The 22119-nt window shown below is 41.7% G+C and overlaps 1 protein-coding gene across 3 annotated transcripts in view; it reads left to right on the top strand.

Moving 5' to 3' along the window:
- Nucleotides 1-22119, top strand: part of TLN2 (talin 2) — a 483978-nt gene that overhangs the window by 340787 nt on the left and 121072 nt on the right. For 2 of the 3 annotated variants that reach the window (XM_065940301.1, XM_065940302.1), the window contains exons 23-28: nt 2392-2520; nt 3729-3842; nt 5869-5982; nt 8673-8807; nt 11263-11391; nt 13517-13652. In XM_065940301.1, coding sequence (XP_065796373.1) covers nt 2392-2520; nt 3729-3842; nt 5869-5982; nt 8673-8807; nt 11263-11391; nt 13517-13652 — 757 coding nt within the window. The remainder of the gene's footprint in view (nt 1-2391; nt 2521-3728; nt 3843-5868; nt 5983-8672; nt 8808-11262; nt 11392-13516; nt 13653-22119) is intronic. The other variant, XM_065940303.1, reaches the window with a different exon arrangement.

Below are 22119 nucleotides of genomic sequence, written 5' to 3'. Positions count from 1 at the left end.
TCTGCTTCTAACCATCCCTTTTAGCAAAAATATGCATTAGACCTTTGGATTGTAGTAAGTTTTTTTTTTTTTTAAGGTTGTTACTAGTTTTGTTTCCTCCCCGCCTCCTTCTTTCTAAGTTTAAACAAAGCCATTTCAAGCAAACCCTCATGTTCACAAAAATTACTTGCTAGGCTGGGAAGAACTTTAAGGAAAAGTCAGCATGCGTGCTAAGTTGCTTCAGTCATGTTCAACTCTTTGCAACCCTAGGGACTGTAGCCTGCCAGGCGCCTCTGTCCATGGAATGCTCCAGACAAGAATACTGGAGTGGATTGCCATGCTCTCCTCCAGAGTAAAATGTCTAGTCAGTCCTTTATTTTACAGATGAGAAAATTAGAACTAAGAGAAAGTTAAGCCTATTATCACATAACCAGGACTAAGCCAAGACCAATATGCACATTTGTTTCTATATGTGTAGTGGTCCCCAGACCCATTCACTGCATATACCAACTTACCAAAGTATTTGTTATTTTGGATTATTTATATCAGATGGGCAAGTTGAGTGTTTTTCTAAGTTATTTTAATCTTTTAGTTAAAAGTTGTCATGGCAATATTTTAATTGCTGAATTTTGTTGAAAGATAAAGAATATATGGTGGTTAGACTTACAAAGAATATATTTAATGTGAAGAAAAAATATAGATAATCAGTAACTAAGATTGCAGGCCAAAATTAGTACCCCATATCTAATATATGTTCATCATGAAAGACATTGCTAAGGAAGGATCCAGACACCCACGTCAGTATAAAGTACAGAAATGGTACTTTCCTGCTGCTTGAACACACAGTTAAGGCTGATGTGCCACTGGAGGCATTGATAAAAAGTACCCAGTGACCAGAAGAAATGACTCTCATTAAAGCAGAAGAATGCAAAAGGAGCCCTAACAATCCTTTCACATGTGAAGTGCAAGGATACAATTTTTTAGTTGCTAGAAACACAAAATCAAGACTACTAAAAGTGGTTTTAAGTTTGAAAGAATAGGAGATTCCATCCAAGAAGACTGCCAAAACAACTCAGCCATGGGTGTTAGATCTGTTCCACTCAGTGTGAATTCCTATGACTTCTTATAAATACCGTAGTTCAGAGAAGTCTATTTTTGCAAATTGGTAAACTTGGCTATGGGAAATGGAGACGTTCAAAAAATTGATTTTCAGTAATTGGTGTGTTTCTTTCTGCCTTGCAAGCAATTATTATAGACTGAAAATGTTTGTGGAAAGAAACTCGTTCATCTACTTACATCCAGTGCTGGTCACAAAACATCCAGGCCCTGTGAGAAGAATCTCAATTGATACTTTTATTGCCAGTGGAGATGGAAGACTGGATAAGCTTTACGTTTTTGTTGATTTGGGGCTTCCCTGGTGGCTGAGATGGTAAAGAATCTGCCTGCAATGCAGGAGACCAGGGTTCAATCCCTGTGCCAGGAAGATCCCCTGGAGAAGGGAATGGCTACCCACTCCAGTATTCTTGCCTGAAGAATTCTATTGACAGAGACGCCTAGCAGGCTACAGTCCGTGGGGTCACAAAGAGTTGGACATGACTGAATGACCAAGACTTATACATGCACTCATCAAGCAGTAAAATTATCTTCTCCCTACATTATCTTTAGCCTTTCTCTTCTTCAAAACCCTACTCATCTAAGTAAAATCCACATGCACTTCTACAGCAACATGATAAAAGAGCCATGGGCTTATGCACGGGAAGCATGGCCATTGTCAGTGCATGGAACCCTCCCCTTTCTGCGCCAGGATAGCGGCATCAATTTCTCTTGTTACTTTAGTACAATTGGGTACCAATTCTACTTGAATACATTTGCCAACTCAGGCTCTCTGGAAATGTAATTTCTAGATTTGGTCTTTTCTTGAACAACATTGCCTCAAAGAACTTTGAATAGCATTCCTCTCCCTCCTCCCCCAACCGGGGCCCTTGTGTTATACTGTGATCTTAGCCCGTTCTCATTTGCCAGAGCAGCAGGACAGGAGAATCTTTCAGCAGGGATGTGTGTTTGTCGCTCTAATTAAAATACACTTCTTCCCGAGAGATGTGAGCAGGAGGGACTTAACATCTTTTAAACCATGGGTTTCTGACCACAAGGTAATTGATATGGATGACAAAGGCTATGATCTTAAGCATTACCATTGGATTTCTCCTATTTGGCTGTGCATTGTTGAAACATCCCATCCCCTGGTAGATATTTTTTTAATGTGAGAAGAAACATCTTTGTCATAAAGATACTGCTCAGAGCATTCCAAGATATCTTGTACTCCTAAGAAAAAGTACAGCTGAAGGCATACATTCAGTGTCTTTGGCACATTTCCCCCTGGACCTCCTGGCATCTTTGCTTTCACCTTCGCAGGGGGCTGCAGCAAACCCTGAGAATGAGGACCAGCAGCAAAGGCTGAGAGAAGCTGCCGAAGGTCTCCGGGTGGCAACCAATGCTGCGGCCCAGAATGCTATTAAGAAAAAAATTGTCAACCGACTGGAGGTCAGTAAGGAGTAAAGAGCTTGGTTTGCTAGGTTTTAGATTTGCAGAGAGTCCATTGAAAGAACAATCAAATTCATAAGGCAATGCCCATCCAAAGGAAGCTAAATCAAGCTGGATGATGCAGTTTAATGGATTAGGTGCCATGAGCAACTTGAACAGCTGGTTTAGGGCCACTGTACGTTTAGGTCCAGTGGTTTAGATCCGTTGACACAGTTTGAAAAACTGCTTCGGGTCATGTTTGCACAAAGTCAAGATCTTTTCAAAATTTAACATTCTTGAATAAAATTTAAATTTTCTTTCAGGAGGAACCAGGATTTTTGTTTTTTTGTTTTCCCCTGGCATTAAGGGATGTACATGTTCAGAAAAAAATGTAAAAGTGTAGTTAAAATGTAAATATTTTGTTGGAGGTAATCTTCTTTCAGGACTTCCAATAGAAAGTAATCATTTTTGAAGACTGGAGATGGGAATAAAGAGGTAGGAAAGGGAATAATAAATACTTTTGTAATTTTTCAGAATGCTTATTTATTTTTGGGGAAAAAGTAGTAGGCACAAATTCTTTAGAAAATGTATCTCACAAATGTACACAGGAGATTCTTAGAATACAATTTGGGGGGATTTGAGGCCAGAACTTGCCTGTCTGGTGAGGAATCCCAACATGTGTAGTTTTCCGGAAAACAACTGGCCTCCTTGTCCGTGGAAGGAGACTGGCGAGTCAACATGATTAAGTATGCCAGGCCCAGAAAGGCCTGGGCCTTTCTGAACCCGGGCACGTCAGGAGCACCAGTGTTTGTGGCCTGGCACTTGAGCCAGAGGGCAGCCCACGCCTCATGTGAGAGAGAGGCCTTTTTCCTAAAACATTTAGGCTTGCTGCTGCCAGTTCCATGTGGCCGTGGGACTTGCCCCTTGTCCTTTGTAGAAAGACAAATGAACACCGGAACTTGGACACTCAAGCCAGCCTCTCCTTGTCATTTGTCCCAGGCAACACAAACCAAAGGAAGACCTCAGGAGTCAGCTAGGTTAGGACGTCAGTGGTGCTGAAAGGGTGGAGTCTGTGCCTGGCGCCCCCTTTCTTATAGCTGTCCGGTGCCCCCCTTTAGTGGAGAGAATGTCAGTGTGTGTGTGTGTGTGTGTGTGTGTGTGTGTGTGTGTGTGTGTGTGCACACGAGAGCCCCGGCTCACCTCCTCTCTCTGTCCCGCCACCCCCCCAGGTTGCAGCCAAGCAGGCCGCGGCTGCAGCCACACAGACCATCGCCGCCTCCCAGAACGCAGCCGTGTCCAACAAGAACCCTGCGGCCCAGCAGCAGCTGGTGCAGAGCTGCAAGGTGAGGCCCTGGCCACCGGAGAGCCAGGTCTGCTGCAGGACGCCCTGATAGCATTAGAGCACGTGGTGCCCGGCTAATTCAGTTAAGACCGATCACCCAGGCCCCTAATCCAGTTTGTTCTGGCTCCCATGTTTCAGGTGTACACACACACACACATCTGGCTTTTGTCTATTAAATGGATGGCCTGAACTTGGAAGGAAAGCACAATGTTTTTCCAGCGTTGTCTTTCCTTTGTCTGGATTCTTTTCCTCCTTTTTGTGAGCACAAATCAAGGACGATCGATGATGAGGCCATTTTCGGGCTCTGAAGCAGTAATGAGGCATCACATTTCCCGAGTGCCTTCCTCCCTTTGAACAGTGGCCTCTACCTTCAGTCTTGGATTTATTCATCCTGCCTGGGCTCAGTGCAGCTGTGCTCTGGGGCTTACTCTGGTTACCTAATGGATCTTCCGAGACCAGGCCCTGATTCCATGCCGAAGCCACGGTGACGCCGAAGGTGCCGCACGCCTCTGCCGCCTTCTCTGAGGGCCCACAGTTGACTCCCGGGAGAGCCCCGAGCAGTGCCAGATGCACACTCTCATTGCATAGCTGTCACCCACGTCTTGGCACCGTTTCTCACTCAAGTCTCCCGCAAGTGTTTGCAGTTCGCCGTGGGAGCTGGGTGTAGGGACATGTTAGATTTATGAGCTCTCGCTCCTTTCTCAACTCCCCTCTGAAGTGATGCACGCGTGAGGGCTGTTGGTGCCTTTGCTTCAGAAATGGCTTTACTTCTGCAGGGAGACCACCTCGGACCCTCTAAGTCCCGAATCCCGGGTCTCTTAGCCCAGCCCCTCATTAGGGAGCAGGTTTGCTCTGGTAGAAAAGCCTGAGCAATACAGGAGGACCCTGACCTTGGGATTGTGCACATCAGCGGGGTTTTTCTGAGAGCCAGGCGCCTGCTGTGGAGGTTGATGGTTTCTTATCGGGGCCTGGCACCAGCTGCCAGTAGGGAGAGCAGAATGGCATTTCCTTTCTCAGAGATCACTTGCCGCTTGTGTCCAGGTTAATAGTATGAAACCCCTCACCTCTTCATTTTATGAGGAAACTGAAGATACTCAGCCTGTGGGTAACCCTGTCAGGGGATGAGATCACTACTGTTTATCAGGATGCCGCGCAGAGAGGAAAGTGGACCAGATTCCTGGAGAGGATCCACGGAAAGTCTCCTTGAAATTCTTTTTATTTTTTAGATTCTTGCCTGCATGGACTCCTGGAAGGAACATGTCACCAGGGTGGGCTGCTCTTGGGCCCTCCCTTAGAGTGCTGGCCACTGTGCCCTGAGCTCTGAGGGCCTGGTTAGTCAGACGGGGCATGGGCACAGACAGACGCATGGGAGAACTCTGAGTGAAAGGCCGTCATCTCCTCGGCACGGTGGGAGATGGCTCTTTCAAGTGCTCTCCCCACAGGATGCGGTGCTCCCTTCCCTACCCTGGGCAGTGGGTTTCCCCATTTGAGAAATGAGAACACAGGAAGAGAAACCATGGCAACATGAAGGTTGATGGACAGAAAGTATAACCACAAAGTCAGAAATCGACATGCTGAAGTATGCTGTTATTTGAGTATTTCTCTCACATTCTTCTCATCATGGCACTGAATAAATCTCCAATTTACCTGTAAATTGGAGAGAGTCTTTAATTCTAGGGCTTTCAACCCTCATGAGTCAGGATGGTGTGAGTTGTTACTGGGGAAATTGTTTTAAGGCCAAGTTACAGAGGATCATCTCGTGCTGGGTGTGTTGGGACCTGGAGGACCACAGGGTCTATAGAGCGTTTGCGGGAGGAGTCTACCCACAGGTACTGTGTTGGGACTCAGTGTTGGCAGGGACCCTGCTGGCTGCAGCTGCTGAGTGAATGCAGGGCCTGGGCTAGGCATCCCCAGGAGTGAAAGCACACCCACAGAACATTATCACTCGGCGCCTTTACCCCCGAGTGCTGTTTTGGTAATTCACCATCCCAGATGTGCTCAGTTTTCATCTTCCTTTCTTCCTGCAGGCGGTGGCCGATCACATTCCTCAGCTCGTCCAGGGGGTCAGAGGGAGCCAAGCTCAAGCAGAAGACCTGAGCGCCCAGCTGGCTCTCATCATCTCCAGCCAGAACTTCCTCCAGGTACTGCAGCAACATTCACCCTGCTCTTCCCCAGAACCACAACCCACCCCACCCCACACTGGGCAGGGGGTTCCCTTTATCCTTTAGGAGAGGACTTCACAGATTCTAGAGCAAGACCAAAGTGTTCATAGTAAGCAGACCTGGAGAGGGAGATGGAGCTTGGTAAAGCAAGATGCCGCTATATAGGGAAACAGCTATTTTTCTATTTGTATTTCCCTTCTCTGAAGGAAAACATGTAACCAGTTCCACTTTTTGAGAACAGCCTAGTACTCGGTATTGCTTTAGGTTTGCTAGTTTCTGGAATATGTCATGCCATTATTCATTGAGTTTTCCTGGTGGCTCAGATAGTAAAGAATCTGCCTGCAATGCAGGAGACCCTGGTTCGATCTCTGGGTGAGAAAGATCCCTTGGAGAAGGGAATGGCTACCCACTCTAGTATTCTTGCCTGGAGAATTCCATGGACAGAGAAGTCTGGTGAGCTACAGTTCATGGAGTCACAAAGAGCTGGACACGACTGAATGACTATCACTCTAACAAGTTTCTGGAATATCTTATGCCGCTATTCATAGCCAGGGAAACAAGAAGCAGTGAGTACATCTTCTCCAAAAGTGTCATGCTTTCTTGTGACAGTTGTAGAATTAGTAAGTATTGTTGGTCTTTGTTAAGTGAGGCTAGGTTCAATTTTTTTTTAATTAAAAAAAATTTGACTATTAAGTTGTGGGAACACTCCCTTTGTATTTCTTGTTTTCACATCTCTCAGCACTTTGCCAACTTGGACCCTGTAAACAGTCCATTTGGTCTGGCCTGTTTCTTCCTCATCCCTGTCTATTCAAATCTCTACTTACAGGACCCACTGATACATCTATTTGGTTAATTTTTTGAGTGCCTTAGCTCTGACGTGCAGGCATAGAACATGAAGCTTGTGCTTCCTCACATTTTAACTTCACACATAAACATATTTATGTATGTATGCATTCTGTGGAGATTCACTGTGTGTTAACTATGTTTTTCTTGTTAACATTTATGTTAAGAACTTTGATGATTTTGATTCATAGCCTCTCATCTCCTATACTCAGTTGGCTAGGTTTTCTCCTGTCTTTGGACATAGTTTGTTTTCAGTTAGTTGCCATCATAAGCAACCTGTGATATGATAAAAATAAAAAAGACTTAATGTGTGCTCAAATCTTTGTGCCCCCTCCTAAATTGTTTCCTCAGAGTAGGTTACTCGAACTCAGATTGCAAGCAGCTTATTTTTATCTTGGGACATTGAGAATTATGGCTTAGACAAGTTGTTTGTCTTCTGCTCTAGGTGGTTAGAGGGCCTGGAGTCAGTCATGTTTGTCCCACAGTCAGCAGGATTGTAGGGTCTTAGAATAGTACAGTGTGGATGTGTTCCAGGGCTTACTCTGCCAGTCCCTACACTTGTTTTCCTGTTTCTTTTGTTCTTCTAATCTTGCTGTGCATCAGACTTTTATAAGAATAAGTTCAGAGTCAGAAATAAATAGAAATGGAATCAACAGACCAAAAGTTTCAAACTTTTTTTTCAAGTTTACATTTTAAACTTTCTTCTTATATGTGATAAAATAGCCTTTCCAGAAGGATGAGTGAGTCTAAATGTACAGCTAGCAGTGCATGGAGCACACTTTTTAATACATCTCTTCCAAGTTGGGAAAGCAATCATTAAAAAGTTTTTACCAATTTGCTTGGTAAAGGTTTTATTGTTTGACTTTTCCTTTCTGTGGTTTTCACAGTGTTTAACATTGGTCATGTTTCAGTTATTTATTTTTATTATGTAAACTTGTCTCTTTATGCTTTTTATATATTCATGCTAATTTTTCCTATAAATCCTCATGAATTCTTTAAATATTAATAATATTCCTATGCTCTTGATATTTATGACCCAGCATTTAAATTGTTATAGCTGTGCTAAGAGCAGTTGTGTAGCATACATATCAAAACCCGTAAAATTATGTATACTTTTTGCTCTGGTAACTTTATTTTGTAGAATTTATTTTTTAAAAAATGTGTACAAAATTTTAGCTATAGAAGTGTTTATCACGTTATTGTTTATTATATTTGAAATATGAAAACATACTCAAGACAGGATTGAAAAGTCATAACAGATGTATACACTGGAATATTATAACAACTATCAAAAAATAGAATATGTGGAACAAGAAGATTGAAAAACAGAATAAGTAGTATGATCTTATTTTTGAAAATATATGTACATGCACACAGCACCCACACATGGTGAAACTTTCCTGGATTCTGAGATGTGAGAGGTCATTTGTTTCGTATTATATCCCTGTATTTTTCTGAATAGTCTATTAGATATAGTTGAGACACAGATTCAAGAGCTATTCCAAAAAACACAATATCTTTAGCCAGAAATCTCTTTCAAAAAAAAAGAAATCTCTTTCAAATCTTTTCTAAATAAGAATTTCAAGCTACCATCCCAATTTTTCTACCCACGAAGACACATACTTTTTGTTTCAAACATGCCTAGAGTGTCGTGCCCTAGAGTATCTGATTTGGGGTGGCAAATTTGGGAGTAAACTAGAGTTTTAATATTTCTTGTTTTAGAGCAAAGTAAGTTGTGACTGATATGATGGCATTGCTCTCTGGGTCTCTCTTCTCTGACTCTTGCTGCCCAGGAGCTGTCTGACTTTCTGTTTTTCTCTCGACAGCCTGGAAGCAAGATGGTGTCCTCTGCCAAAGCTGCAGTGCCCACCGTCAGCGACCAGGCTGCGGCCATGCAACTGAGCCAGTGTGCCAAGAACCTCGCCACCAGCTTGGCAGAGCTGCGTACCGCCTCACAGAAGGCAAGTGCACCCTTGTCATGGCAGTTAGCTTGCCGGAAGTGGAGCTTTTAATTCCTTACTATTTGTGACCTGGGTGTTCCTTGGAGCCAGAACATTGCTGGACATGTTTCTTGGTGAAATTGTCTGTTCCATTTGCTTGACCATTAAATATGCTCGTGTGGACTGGCTTCTACCACTTTTGACTGCTGTCTCCTTGACTTAGTTATCACCTTCTGGTTACAGATGACTTTGGTTAAACTCTGCTAGGTTACATATTCCCCCTCCTCTCTTACGCTGGGACTAGCAATGATCTATTTCTCACGATCTTAGAGGAGACTGGTCATCTGTTTCTTGATGCAAGATAGACTGTGGACAAAGTAAGTGATCACATCATCCAGGTATTATCTTGTGAACTTAGTAGCAAATTATTTAGGTGGTAGATCTAATTTGGAGGATCATTTATACTATCTTTGTCCTGAAAGGTTTCTATGTCTTAAATGGGAACATTCACCTTACCAGGATTCTTAATAGAACAGAATTAGGGATTGAGAAGTTTCTGTCTCTGGAACTGATTAATTACCAAAGACCCTCCTTACTGTTCTGTTTGATATGGTATTAGCATGAAGTTCTGGCATGAATTCATTTTTCTTTACTGTAACAATCCCTTTGTAGAAGCAAGCAGCCTCATACATGACTAAGGGGAAAAGGTTTGAAGCTGATTTGAATTTGTAATATAAACAGTGTACTATATCACCTAAGAAAAGATATAATCTAGAGATTTAGATTATATCTAATAAAAAAGTTATTTTGAACCCTATTTCTCAGAGAGAGGTCCTGAGGTCATCTGCACTGGAATCACATGGGGGCACTTAAAATACAGGTTCCTGGTCCTTGTCTCTGAGCACCCAAGTCAGAACCTCTGGTTATAGAGCCCGAACTACTGCATTTTAACAAGTTTCCTCAGTGACTGTGACACACCCCCCTCTAACAACTGCTTTGGAGCTGTGAGCCCCAAAGCGGGACTCAAGTAAGACTACTCACTGGGTTCAGGAAGATTCTGTGAGAGCTTCTAATTATTTTTGTATACAGTGTGAGGGTTAACTGTGTAGGCTCTGGGACTTCCCTAGTGGTCCAGTGGTTAAGACTCTGTGCTCCCAATGCAGGGGGCCTGGGTTCCATCCCTGGTCAGGGAACTAGGTCCCACATGTGGCAACTAAAGATCCCATAGGCCACAACAAAGTTGTAAGACCCAGCTCAGCCAAATAAATAATTAAAAAAAAGAAGAATTTGAATCTAAATATTCAATTTCTGGCCTTGCTATCAACTAATTTTATAAACTGGCAAGTTAATTAACCTCTCTGTGTCTCAGCGTCCTCACCTAGTAATACTGGCCACAGAAATCAATCAAATAGTGTGTACTGCTGCTGCTGTTACTATTATCTAAAAATGAAAGATGCTAAGATTTACCTGTTTTTAATATATTTGTATGTGTATAATTTATTAATATGTGTGTTGGGGGTATGTGATTAAAGCATTTGGAGACTAGTATTTCTTTTTTTTTTTTTTTTTTTTTTGGAGACTAGTATTTCTAAAAGATCACAGAATAAAGTAGTTTTCTTTAATGTTTTCACTAAGGAAAAACATCTTTCATAACCTTCAGTATGAAAAGGTAATGGTTTACAATCTAGAAATTTGAAAAAGAATTGACTCTTGAGAATCCCTTGGACTGCAAGGAGATCAAACCAATCAATCCTAAAGGAAATCAGTCCTGAATATTCATTGGAAGGACTGATGCTGAAGCTGAAACTCCAATACTTTGGCCACCTGATGTGAAGAACTGACTCATGGGAAAAGATCCTGATGCTGGGAAAGATTGAAGGCAGGAGGAGAAGGGGACAATAGAGGATGAGATGGTTGGATGATGTCAACGACTCAATGGACATGGTTTGAGCAAGCTCGGAGAGTTGATGATGGAAAGGGAAGCCTAGCGTGCTGCAGTCCATGGGGTTGCAAAGAGTCGGACACAACTGAGTGACTGAACTGAACTGAATTTTGGTATAGACTTGTCCCTAGAGTCCTGGGTTCATTTGCGGGTTCGTTCATTCGGCCCCCACATGCTTCCCAAGTTCCTATGTGCACTCATACTGTGCTGGCCGCCCCATGTCTAGAACCCAGACACAGTGAGTAAGAATCTTCTTAGTCTGAGAGACAGTGTATTTCAGATAAAAGCAGCTTCAAGGAAACTTTAAGTATATCCTGTTATGAAGCACACACAACTGATTATTTAGGGAACTTAGGACTGAAGTCTTAACTGAGCATAATTTTGTGCTCTTAGGAAATGCTAGTTACCTTTGCTTGCTCTTGCTAAATTCAGAGAGTCGTTGGTTATATCCAGAAAAGCATTCATGTGTTGCAAGGTACTGGGGTTGCTTTTCCAAGCAGACCTTCGTGTACATATTTCCATCTCTGCTGACAGGCCCACGAAGCCTGTGGTCCCATGGAAATCGATTCAGCGCTGAGCACCGTGCAGACCCTGAAGAGTGAACTGCAGGACGCCAAGATGGCAGCTGTGGAGAGTCAGCTGAAGCCACTCCCCGGGGAGACGGTAGGAGATGTTGGTGGCAGCCAGGAGTGGGGCTTCACCTTCTATTAGCATACATCGAGGCATTTTTAGAAGTTGTGGGTCCGTGTGCCTAAATTTCAAGATTTGTTAATGCAAAGCCCAGGATGGCCCCGTGTCTCTAGAACTGTGTTAGGGCAGAGATGGCTCCAAGGGGTCTCTGGTGATGTGCTCCCCTCGGGTGTGACTGGGATAACCAGGCATCTGTTAATATTCACCCCTCTTTTCCATAAACAATACCTGCTGGTTGTTGAGGCCAGGGTTCTGATCCTGTGCCTTTTTCTGAAAAGAATGCCCAGTGCTGCTGAACGAACTATGTTTACACATAGAAGTTCTGGCTTTCTTGGTTCAGGATGTATCATCCACCAGTTGTGGGCAAGTCCTGATCTCTATGTTCAAAGTATTTTATCTGTGAAATGGGCGGCAGTTAAGTTATAAAGATAAACGCAAATTATTTTCAGCAATCATGTTCAAAAAAAATTTTTTTTCCATAGTATAATGGGCAGTAACAAAGCACTTTGCTGTAGTAAACCCACAATAGCAAATGGAATGATGGCACCAGAAATCTAACTTGGTCATGTTATAGTACCTCCTAATGCCTGTGCCAGGGTTTTCTTGGCTACAGTTTTACCAATTGTCCTCGTTTGTATGTAGATGCCTCTTTCCCTCACTCTTGAACATTGCTGATAAGACACCTCATTTATTAAGCACCTGTTTAAGCAGTGTATACACACACAATCCGTCTAGTTTATCCTGACAGTAACTTAATTAACAAGTGTTGTTCACCCCATTTACAGCTGAGAAAACAGAGGTGCAAGTTTGTCACTGTTCTTCATGCTATCTGGCATTAGCGTCATAGTCATGGTTTGAACCCAGACCTACAGGACTCCCTAACCCATGTCGTTGATATTTTACACTGAGAGCTTTTAACTACTGCCACTTTTTGGATGAACTAAAAACGTTAAGAATATAAAGAGACTAATTTATCACTGAACAATGCCTGGTACATAGGAAGCACACAAAAAATAACCAAGTCAAGCTACCCCTCACTGTAAAAACTAGGCAACACAGGCTCAGACAGGTTAAGTCACTTACCCAAAGTGCCCTAGCTAATGATGAGGTCGGAATTGGCTCCTGGGCCAGCAGCTTTGCACTGTGGTCCAGGTTTCCCTTTGCAAAATTCTGTATTCCAAGGAGCCCGTGACACGTATTCTGCCTTTACATAAAACAACTGGTTAGTTAGAATGCAAGAAATGTCATGTAATTTTTTAAGAAATTGTTGTGTGTACTGTATTATATGGTTGCCTGTAATGGACCAGGCTCTGTTTTTTACTTAAAGGAAATGCCTCTTAGAAAACATGTTTTGGGATTAAAATGGCATACACTTCCTGATCACCCAAAAGTTCTCTTCCAAAATGTTGTCCTCATCTAGTAATCAAACAATTACTCATATCCTAGGCCTCTATTGACTTTATTCTCTGAATTATTTATTCTGTTGACAAAGCAAGATGACGTGCTCGTCATGGGAAGCAAGCACTTTGCTCGTTTTCATAATCTCATTTACCACTCCAAGCCTCTATTTCTATTGCATTTCCTTCTGGTTAGGATTCCGTAAAAGTATAATGATCAAATTGAACAATGTTAATGGTCCCACGTGCCAGGAAGGTGGAACAGCTGGATGTCTGCCCACTTCCTGCCAAGGCATAATTAATTCTCACTAAGGATTTGTTGCAGACTTTCTGAATTAGCTTCTAAAGGCATAATACTAATAGCTACCATTTGTTGAGTACCTACATTAATTCTCTGAAAACCTTTGAGCTAGATAGTATGATCTCAGGACACAGAGACTTGGAAAGGTTCAGTGACTTACCCAAACCTCTCACAGGTAGCAAATGGAGGAGGGGAGCAGAGGGCAGGGTGTGAACTCAGATTTGTTCACCCTGAAGCCTGGGTTCTTTCCCCTCTATCACCCTACTTCTTCATAGGGCCATTGGTATATTAGATGGGAAAGAGTTGAAGCCCAGAGTTTGATTTGCATTATTTGGGCACTAAGACTTTTGTGGATAATTTGGTTCTTCTAAGTTCTTCTCCCCGTTGCATATTCTTACAGCTGGAAAAATGTGCTCAGGACCTGGGAAGTACATCTAAAGCAGTGGGCTCCTCCATGGCGCAGCTCCTGACCTGTGCTGCTCAAGGCAATGAGCACTACACAGGTGAGACTCGCCTTCATGATGCCCTGAGGCCAGGTACAGACCATGGGCTGGTGGGAGGAGTTCATTGATTTGACAATGAACCTGATGTTTTTATTTCAGCAGTTCAACACACATTTCTCAAGTACATTCCGCATGCTTGTTACTGGGCTTGATGCTAACCTTGCAAAAACTAATCAAATGTGATTCCCCCAAACTATCAATATTTGTGATTTTTGGCATCCCAGGGGAATTGCTGGGTGATAAGCTGTGTTTTTGCCTGGAAAATCCCATGGACAGAGAAGCCTAGTGGGCTGCAGTCCATGGAGTCGCAAAAGAGTTGGACACGACTTAGCAACTTTAACAAAAAACAAAGCTATGCAGCTACTCAGCTACACTCCTTCCTTACAGTGCCTGAAAGTCCTACTCGTTCTACATCCTGGTCCCCACTCTCTTCTGTCGATTTTAGCTTTTCTGTTGAGTGTGTAGTGGAATCACATTACGGTTTTTAGTTTGTGTGTCCCTGAGAAGCAGTGTGGTTGAGGATATTTTCAGTGTATCAGTCATTTGGATACCTTCTTTGTGAAGCATCTCTTCATGTCTTCTGTGCATTTTTTAAAATATTGGTTTTCTGTCTTTCCCTTATATATCTGCAGGAATTAGTTGTCACATATATTGTGGCTTACCTTTTCACTGTCTTAAAGGTGTTTCTTGATAAACACAACTTAAACTTTAATATAGTCCAATTTGTACTTCTCCTTTATGGTTAGTGCTTTTTGTGTCCCATTTCACAATTTTACTTTTCCAAGTCATGAAGATAGTCTTCGCTATTATAGGATGGAAACTTTGTTTCACTTTGCATGTAGTAAGTCCCCTGTATGTGAACCTTCAGGCTGTGAACTTTCAAAGATGCAAATATGCATTCCATCAGCGTCAGGCGGGAGTGAAACTGCAACTTGCCCTCCATCTCCTGTTGCTGCAACCCTTCAGCTCTACCCTCTCCCACCTCTTCTCCCTCCTCCAGCCAGTAACTCTTCTTGGCTGTTCACTTGATGCCAGGCCCTGTGTGCCAGCTGTTTTACTCTACTACTGTACTTTTCTGGGTACTGTACTGTAAGATTTAAAATATTTTGTTTTCTGTGTTTGTTTTTATGCATTATTTGTGTGTAAAGTATTATAAACCTATTGGTGCTAAATAGCTGATTGTGTCAGTTGGGTAACTAGGCTATTTTTGTTGGACTTACAAATTGGGCTTAATGAATGTGCTCTTGGAATGGAACCTGTTCGTTTGTAACAGACTTGCTATATTTAGAACTGTGATCCATCTGGAACTGAGTTTTACATGTGGCAAATGGGGTCCTAGTGGAGTTGTTTTTGCACTATGGCATCCGTGCACTTCCTTTCCCCAATGGTCTTGAGGGCCATTTCATTATAAATTAAGTGAATCAATGTGTGTGAATCAGTTTCTAAACTTTGCTTCTTTTTCATTGCTTTAATTGCCTGTTCCTACCTTAGTACCACACTTTCCTAATCACTGCAGTTTTATACTGTGTTAATATCCAATAACATGAGTGCCCTGACCTTACTGTTCTTCCTCAAGTTAGTCGTGACTTTCCTTGACCCTTTATATCCACTCTGTTTTAGAGGCAGCCTATCAATTTGCACCTTCCCACCAATAAAAACTTTTTTAGTTTTTTTTTTTTCTTGGTGGTTTGATTTTGATTTGGGTTTCCTGAATCTGGAGATAATTGGCATCTTTATATCACTGAGTCTTCTAATCTATGAGCACCACATATCTCTACATTTATTTAGGTTTCCTTTCTCTCAATATTGTTTTATAGTTTTTTGCATAGATATTTTGGCTTTCATTATAGTATGCATCATAAATCTTTTCCTCTTTTACTTTCAGGTTTTCTCTATGTTTATATTTAATGTGTGTGCCATGTATATCATGTAGTTGTCCTTTTATGGGGGGAGCTGTTGTTTGTTGTTGCGACAGTATTTTCGTTTCAGTTGGACTGTTTGGTCTACTTACGTATATTACTGATACATTGAGGTTTGAATTTGTCATCTTACTAGTTCTTTTCTATATGTCCTACCTACCCTAGGTTCCTTTCTTCTCTCCTTTCTTCCCTTCTTTCAGAGTTATAAGTGCTTTGTAAAATCTGTCACCCTTGATGAGTTTTTTGTACTTGCACTGCCTATTCTGTTTCTGTTTTGGCTGTGCTGGGTGTTTGTTGCTGCACGTGGGCTTTGTCTAATGGCAGTGAGCAGGCATTACTCTCCTTTGTGTGTGCAGACTTCTCATTGTGGTGGCTTCTCTGGTTACAGAGTGAGGTTGTGGCCCACAGGCTTGGTTGCTCCATGGCTTGTGGGATCTTCTTGGACCAGGGATCAAACCCGGGTCCCCTGTATTGATGGGTGGATTGTTAACCACTTGGACCACCAAGGAAGTCCTCATTGCCTGTTCTTTAACAACTTTTAAAAAGTATAATATAGGTTAGTATGTTTACCTCTTCCTGGACAGTGCAAGAATCTTGGGACACTTACACTTTATTTATCTTTCTTCCAACTCGTTCCTTGTTGTTGAGTGTTTTAATGCTACATATATTTAACCTCCCCAATACAGACTGAAATTTGTGCTATAGTAATAATTAAGTGCTCCTCCACATTGACCTTTCCATTATTATTTATTCTTTCCTCCCTGATCTCAGTGTGCCTCTGCCTGGGATTATTCCCTTTCTGCCCAAAGAACTCCTTGCATTATTTCCTTTAGTGCAAGTCTGCTGTGACCAATTCTTTCAGTTGTTGTTTGCCTAAAAGTGCCTTTGTGTAACCTTTATTCTGGGTGGATAATTTTATGTGTTATAAAATTTTAGGTTGGCAGTTGTTTTCTTCTAGCTTTTGAAGATGTTATTCCTTTGTTTTCTGGCTTCCTTTGTTTCTGCTGTGAATTTAGCTGTCACTTTACTCTTCTACAGGTAATGTGGTTTTAGCTTTCCCTCTGCTACTTGAATTTCCTCAATCTTTTCTTGAATTTTTGAATTTTCTCAATCTTTGATTTTCAACCATGGTGCCCAGACGAATTTTGTTGTGTGCTGTTTTGCCTACTTATCCTGCCTTGGGTTTTAGTACTCCTTGAAGATAAGATTTGTTGTCTTAGGTCAGTTTTAAAAAACTCAATCACTGTACCTTCTAATATTGCTTCCATCCCATTTTTTCTCTCCTCTTTGTAGATTCCAGTTACTCCCTATGTTGGATATTTTCACTGTATGTGTCTCCAATGCTTTTTTCCTATGTTGGACATAATTTTTCTTCATGCTTTATTCTGTGGTTTTTTTTTTTTTTAATTTGCAGCTCACTATTCCTCTGTTTATTTACGTCTATTCTATCTTTAAACCTTCTGTTGAGTTTTTAATTTTTAATGTCATATTTTATGTCATATTTTATACTAGTCTTTTGATAGCTTTCTTATACTTCCCCATTCTCTGCAGAAATTCTCTATCTTGTCATCTAACTTCTTCAACATACTTTTCACATTTACCTAAAACCCAGATAAAAATTTAAAAAAAATTTTTTTTTTTTTTTCTGCCTGGTCATGCAGCATGCAGGGTTTTAGTTCCCTAACCAGGGATCAAACCCATGCTCCCTGCATTGAAAGCACAGTCTTAACCACTGGATGAACCATCAGGGAAGTCCCAAAGTCCCAACCTTGAGGATCCAATGTCAAGATCAACCATGGGCATCCTGCTGTCTGTTTTGGGGGTTATTCCCTCTGTTTTCAATTATTGATCTTATCTCCTGACGTTTCTGATATTTTAAAAATTTAATGCTGATCATTGGTATTATCATTGTAGAGATAACTTGAGGTTCTAGATTGTGCTTTCTTCGATACAGAAGATTATTCTTTTATTTTAGCAGGTGATTTAGAAATGAGCAGATCACCGTAATATGAGTGGATCTGAATTGACTGGATATTGTAAAGTCTATTTCCAATTCACGTTGGTGTTTATGAGGGCCATTCTGACGGTTGAACTCAGAGCATCCCAACCCCACCCAATTGCAGAAGGTTTTGCTCAGCCTCCCAGCTTCTGGGCAGCAGTTTACAAATTACAAAATGCCTTGAGGGGAAAAGCAACATTGTACTCACTTCTATGTGCTTTCTTTCTCTTCAGGATCTTGGCTTTCTTTACTGTGGCTCCTTGGTATCTCTCCATTGTCTTCAAACAGATGTTTTATATATTTTCCCCAGTGTTTCTAGTTGTCTCTCAGGAGGGGAGAATTCATCTGCAATAAGTTATTCTGCCTCTTTGGTTTTTTCAAAAACTGTGTATATTTATTATTTTGGAAATAAAAGCATAATAAGAGCACAAAAAGAATTATAGCATAGTGTAATATAGTACCTACAACAGTAAAAATGAGCAATTATGTCTTCATGAGAGGCTAAAGGAAGGCACTAAAGCAGAATTGACACCTAATAGGGGTCTTAAGGATTATTACAACTCATATAGCATCTAAGGAGAAGGAGAAGTGTAGGTAAATTTTTAAAAGCATAGGGCATAATAGAGATGTAGTTTCAAGAATTTCTGCACATTCCTGAAATCTTGCCAAATTTTATGTAGATGATGAAATGGATTTTTATTGAAGGAAGGACTGCTTTACAAGTTGTATCATCTGATACTGATTAACATCCAGAATGACAGACTGTCTAGCTGGTATCTAAAGAACAGACTAGAAATAGCCCCATTTCGTTTTGGCAACTAGGTGGTGGTGCACTTGGAAACAGCCTATGTGAAGTCCGAAAAGCAGGAGAAGGCAGCTAATCAAATGAACTGAGAAGGATCCAAGTAAAAGGCAGGGAGGTAGGGAGTGAGAAGATACAGCTGTGAAGGTCAGCTGGGGTCAGATCCCGAAAGGCGTCATGCATGCGTCCTCTATCGATTAGTAGTGTCAGACTCTTTGCGACACTGTGGACTGTAGCCCACCAGGCTCCTCTGTTCATGGGATTTCCCAGCAAGAATACTCAAGGGGGTGGCCATTTCCTCCTCCAGGGGATCTTCTCAACCCAGGGGTCAAACCTGCATCTCTTGTGGCTCCTATATTGACAAGCAGATTCTTTATCACTGAGCCACCTGGGAAGCCCCCAAAGGCCTCATAAGCCAGTTTAAATTGAGGGACTTTCCTGGTGGTCAAGTGGTTACGAATCTGCCTTTCGGACTTCCCTGGTAGTCCAGTAGATAAGAATCTGCCCCCCAGTGCAGGAGACACAGGTTTGATAGCTGGTCTGGAAAGATCCCACGTGCTGTGGAACAACTAAACCCGTGTACAACTACTGAACCAATGTGCTGAAATTACTGCAGCCTGTGCACCTAGAGCCCATGCTCTGCAACAAGAGGAACCCCTGCTGGTGCAACTAGAGAAAGCCTGTGCACAGCAATGAAGAGCCAATGCAACCAAAAATAAAATCATTAATTATTAAAAAAAGAAAAGAATCCGTCTTGCAATGCAGGAGACACAGGTACAATCCCTGATCAGGGAACTAAGATCCCACATGTGGTAGGGCAGCGGATCTGTGCACCACAACTACTGGACCCGCCAACTCTGGAGCCGAAGCCCCACAACTGGAGAGCCCATGAGCCACAACAAAGACCCGATACAGCCAAATAAATATTTTTAAAAGCAATAAATAAATTGAAAATTAATCTCAGAGCATGTGAAAATACTGAAAAGTTTGCATCCCTGGACACAGTCTAGATTGCCTTTTAATGCAGATTACCCTTCTTCTCATGTGCAGATAAATTAGAGAGAAACAAAGGTGGGAGCATTGAGACCAGTGAGCAGGCTGTTGCGATTATCCACGTAAGAAATGTTAGTGGTTTGTTGTAGAGATGTTGTTGTTGTTCAGTTGCTAGGTCATGTCCAGCTTTTGTGGCCCTGTGGACTGCAGCACTCCAGGCTTCCCTGGCCTTCACTATGTCCTGGAGTTTGTTCAAACTCATGTCCATTCAGTTAACAATGCCATCCAGCCATTTCATCCTCTGTCACCCGCTTCTCCTCTTGCCCTCAACCTTTCCCAGCATCAGGATGTTTTCCAGTAAGTCCAGCTCTTCTCATTAGGTGGCCAAAGTGTTAGAGACTTAGCTTCAGCAACAGTCTTTCCATTGGATATTCAGGGTTGATTTTCTTTAGGATAGACTGGTTTGATCTCCTTGCAGTCCAACGGACTCTCGAGAGTCTTCTCCAGCACCACAGTTTGAAAGCATCAGTTCTTTGGCGCTCAACCTTCTTTGTGGTCCAACTCTCACATCCATACATGACTAATAGAAAAACTATAGCTCTTATCAGCAAGGTGATGTCTCTGCTTTTTAATACACTGTCTAGGTTTGTCATAGCTTTCCTTCTTTTAATTTCATGGCTGCAGTCACCATCCACAGTGATTTTGGAGCCTAAGAAAATAAAATCTGTCACTGCTTCCACTTTTTCCCCTTCTATTGGCCATGAAGTGATGAGATCAGATGCCATGATCTTAGTTTTTTGAGCCAACTTTCTCACTCTCCTCTTTCACCTTCATCAAGAGGCACTTTAGTTCCTCTTCACTTTCTGCCATAAGGGTGTTGTCATCTGCGTATCAGAGGTTTTTGGTATTTCTTCCAGCAGTCGTGAATCCAGCTTGTGCTTCATCCAGCCGGACATTTCACATGATGTACTCTGCATAGAAGTTAAATAAGCAGGGTGACAATATACAGCCTTGATGTACTCCTTTCCCAATTTGGAACCAGTCTGTTGTTCCATGTCCGGTTCTAACTGTTGCTTCTTAACCTACATACAGATTTCTCAGGAGGCAGGTAAGGTGGTTTGGTATTCCCATACTCTAAGAATTTTCCACAGTTTGTTGTGATCCACACACTCAAAGGATTTGGTGTAATCAATAAAACAGAAGTAGATGTTTTTCTGGAACTCCCTTGCTTTCTCCATGATCCACAGAATACTGGCATTTTAATCTCTCAAGAAAGTAGAGAAAACCACCAGGCTATTCAGATATGACCTAAATCAAATCCTTTATGATTATAAAGAGGAGGTGATAAATAGTTTCAAAGGGTTAGATCTGATAGAGTGCCTGAAGAGCTATGGATGGTGGTTTGTAACATTGTATAGGAGGCAGTGACCCAAACATTTCCAAAGAAAAAGAAATGCTTGAAGGCAAAGTGGTTGTCTGAGGAACCTTTACAAATAGCTGAGGAAAGAAGAGAAGTGAAAGACAAAGGAGAAAACTGTCACTGACTTTCCCTGTTGAAGGCAATTTCAAGAAAGTCGAAGAGTTGATGGAAAGCAGTGAGAGGATGTGAGTGTGGACAACTTCTCCCTGAGTGTCAGTTCCCTCTCCACATCTGTGATTTGTGGGGTATTCAGAAGTTACACACAAGCTGCCCCTGGACTGCATTCTAATGCAGATGCATGTGTCTGTGTGTGTGTCTTTTTTTTTTTTTTTTTTTTTGCCAGTATGGTGTTCAAAATGCATTTAGTCTCGTCTGATTACTGTTACATAGGACCCTTTCCAGATCCTTTGGGTCAGATTAAAAAAATCTTTCATACATGAATTTTTAAATTTATCTTTTAATTGCTCCGTAATGTTGTATTAGTTTCTGCTTACAGTAGCATGAATCAGCTATGAATATGCATATGTGGTTTTTACTTTGTGAGTTTGATATGTGATCTAATGCTGTCTACACACAATCTACATGAATTCTGATCAGGTGTGATAACTGTGATAAAGAATTCTCCTGTATTTCATATTATTAATGTGTCTCCTTAAGCTCTGTTGCTGAATATATTGGGTTTGTCAAAAAGTTTGTATGGGCTTTTCACTTCCAGCTTATGGAAAAAGCCAAACAAACTTTTTGGCCAACCCAATATATTGAGAAGTAGCTGACAGGAATACTGTGAACGTAATCTGTATCTTCCAAGGATTGTGGTTATTGAAATAGTTGTCTGCTTCAGTGTTTCCCACTGGCAGTTTGGGGTATGTTGCACCTTTGACTACAGGAATAATTTGGGGTTGAGCGAGTGGTGATTGCTTGGACACATGACCCTGATGATAGCCAACATCACTGCTGAGAATGCTGCCATAAATTCAACCATGTACAGACTTGGATGTTTATTGGGCTTCCTGGCATCTGGTGGTCCTCTTTCATCCATTTGTTGGTATAGTTTCTGCTTTCTCCAAAACCTAATCCTTCCAAAGAGGATTCTTGATGTGCCTAGAGATTTCATTGTGAGTGCTCAGCAGAAAACACATAGGGTGGATATGCCTCAGCTTTTGGAATTCCACTCTCTTGGTTTCTGCCTTTTAGAAAAACTGAGTCTATAAAAGGCTTTTTGGTGAATGATTTTTACATGATCATGACTTTTCTAATTGGATGTGATAAATGCTTTATTCTTCCAAAATCATACAACTCAAATAAATTCGAGAGTCCCTGTAGGAAGTCAAAAAGCAAGGTCTAAGGAATCACAGTGTAGAATTTTC

This window comes from Muntiacus reevesi, chromosome 7 (genome assembly GCF_963930625.1).
Source record: "Muntiacus reevesi chromosome 7, mMunRee1.1, whole genome shotgun sequence".
NCBI lineage: Eukaryota > Metazoa > Chordata > Mammalia > Artiodactyla > Cervidae > Muntiacus > Muntiacus reevesi.
Note: the sequence above shows the minus strand (reverse complement) of the source record. Positions and strands in the feature narration are given on the sequence as shown.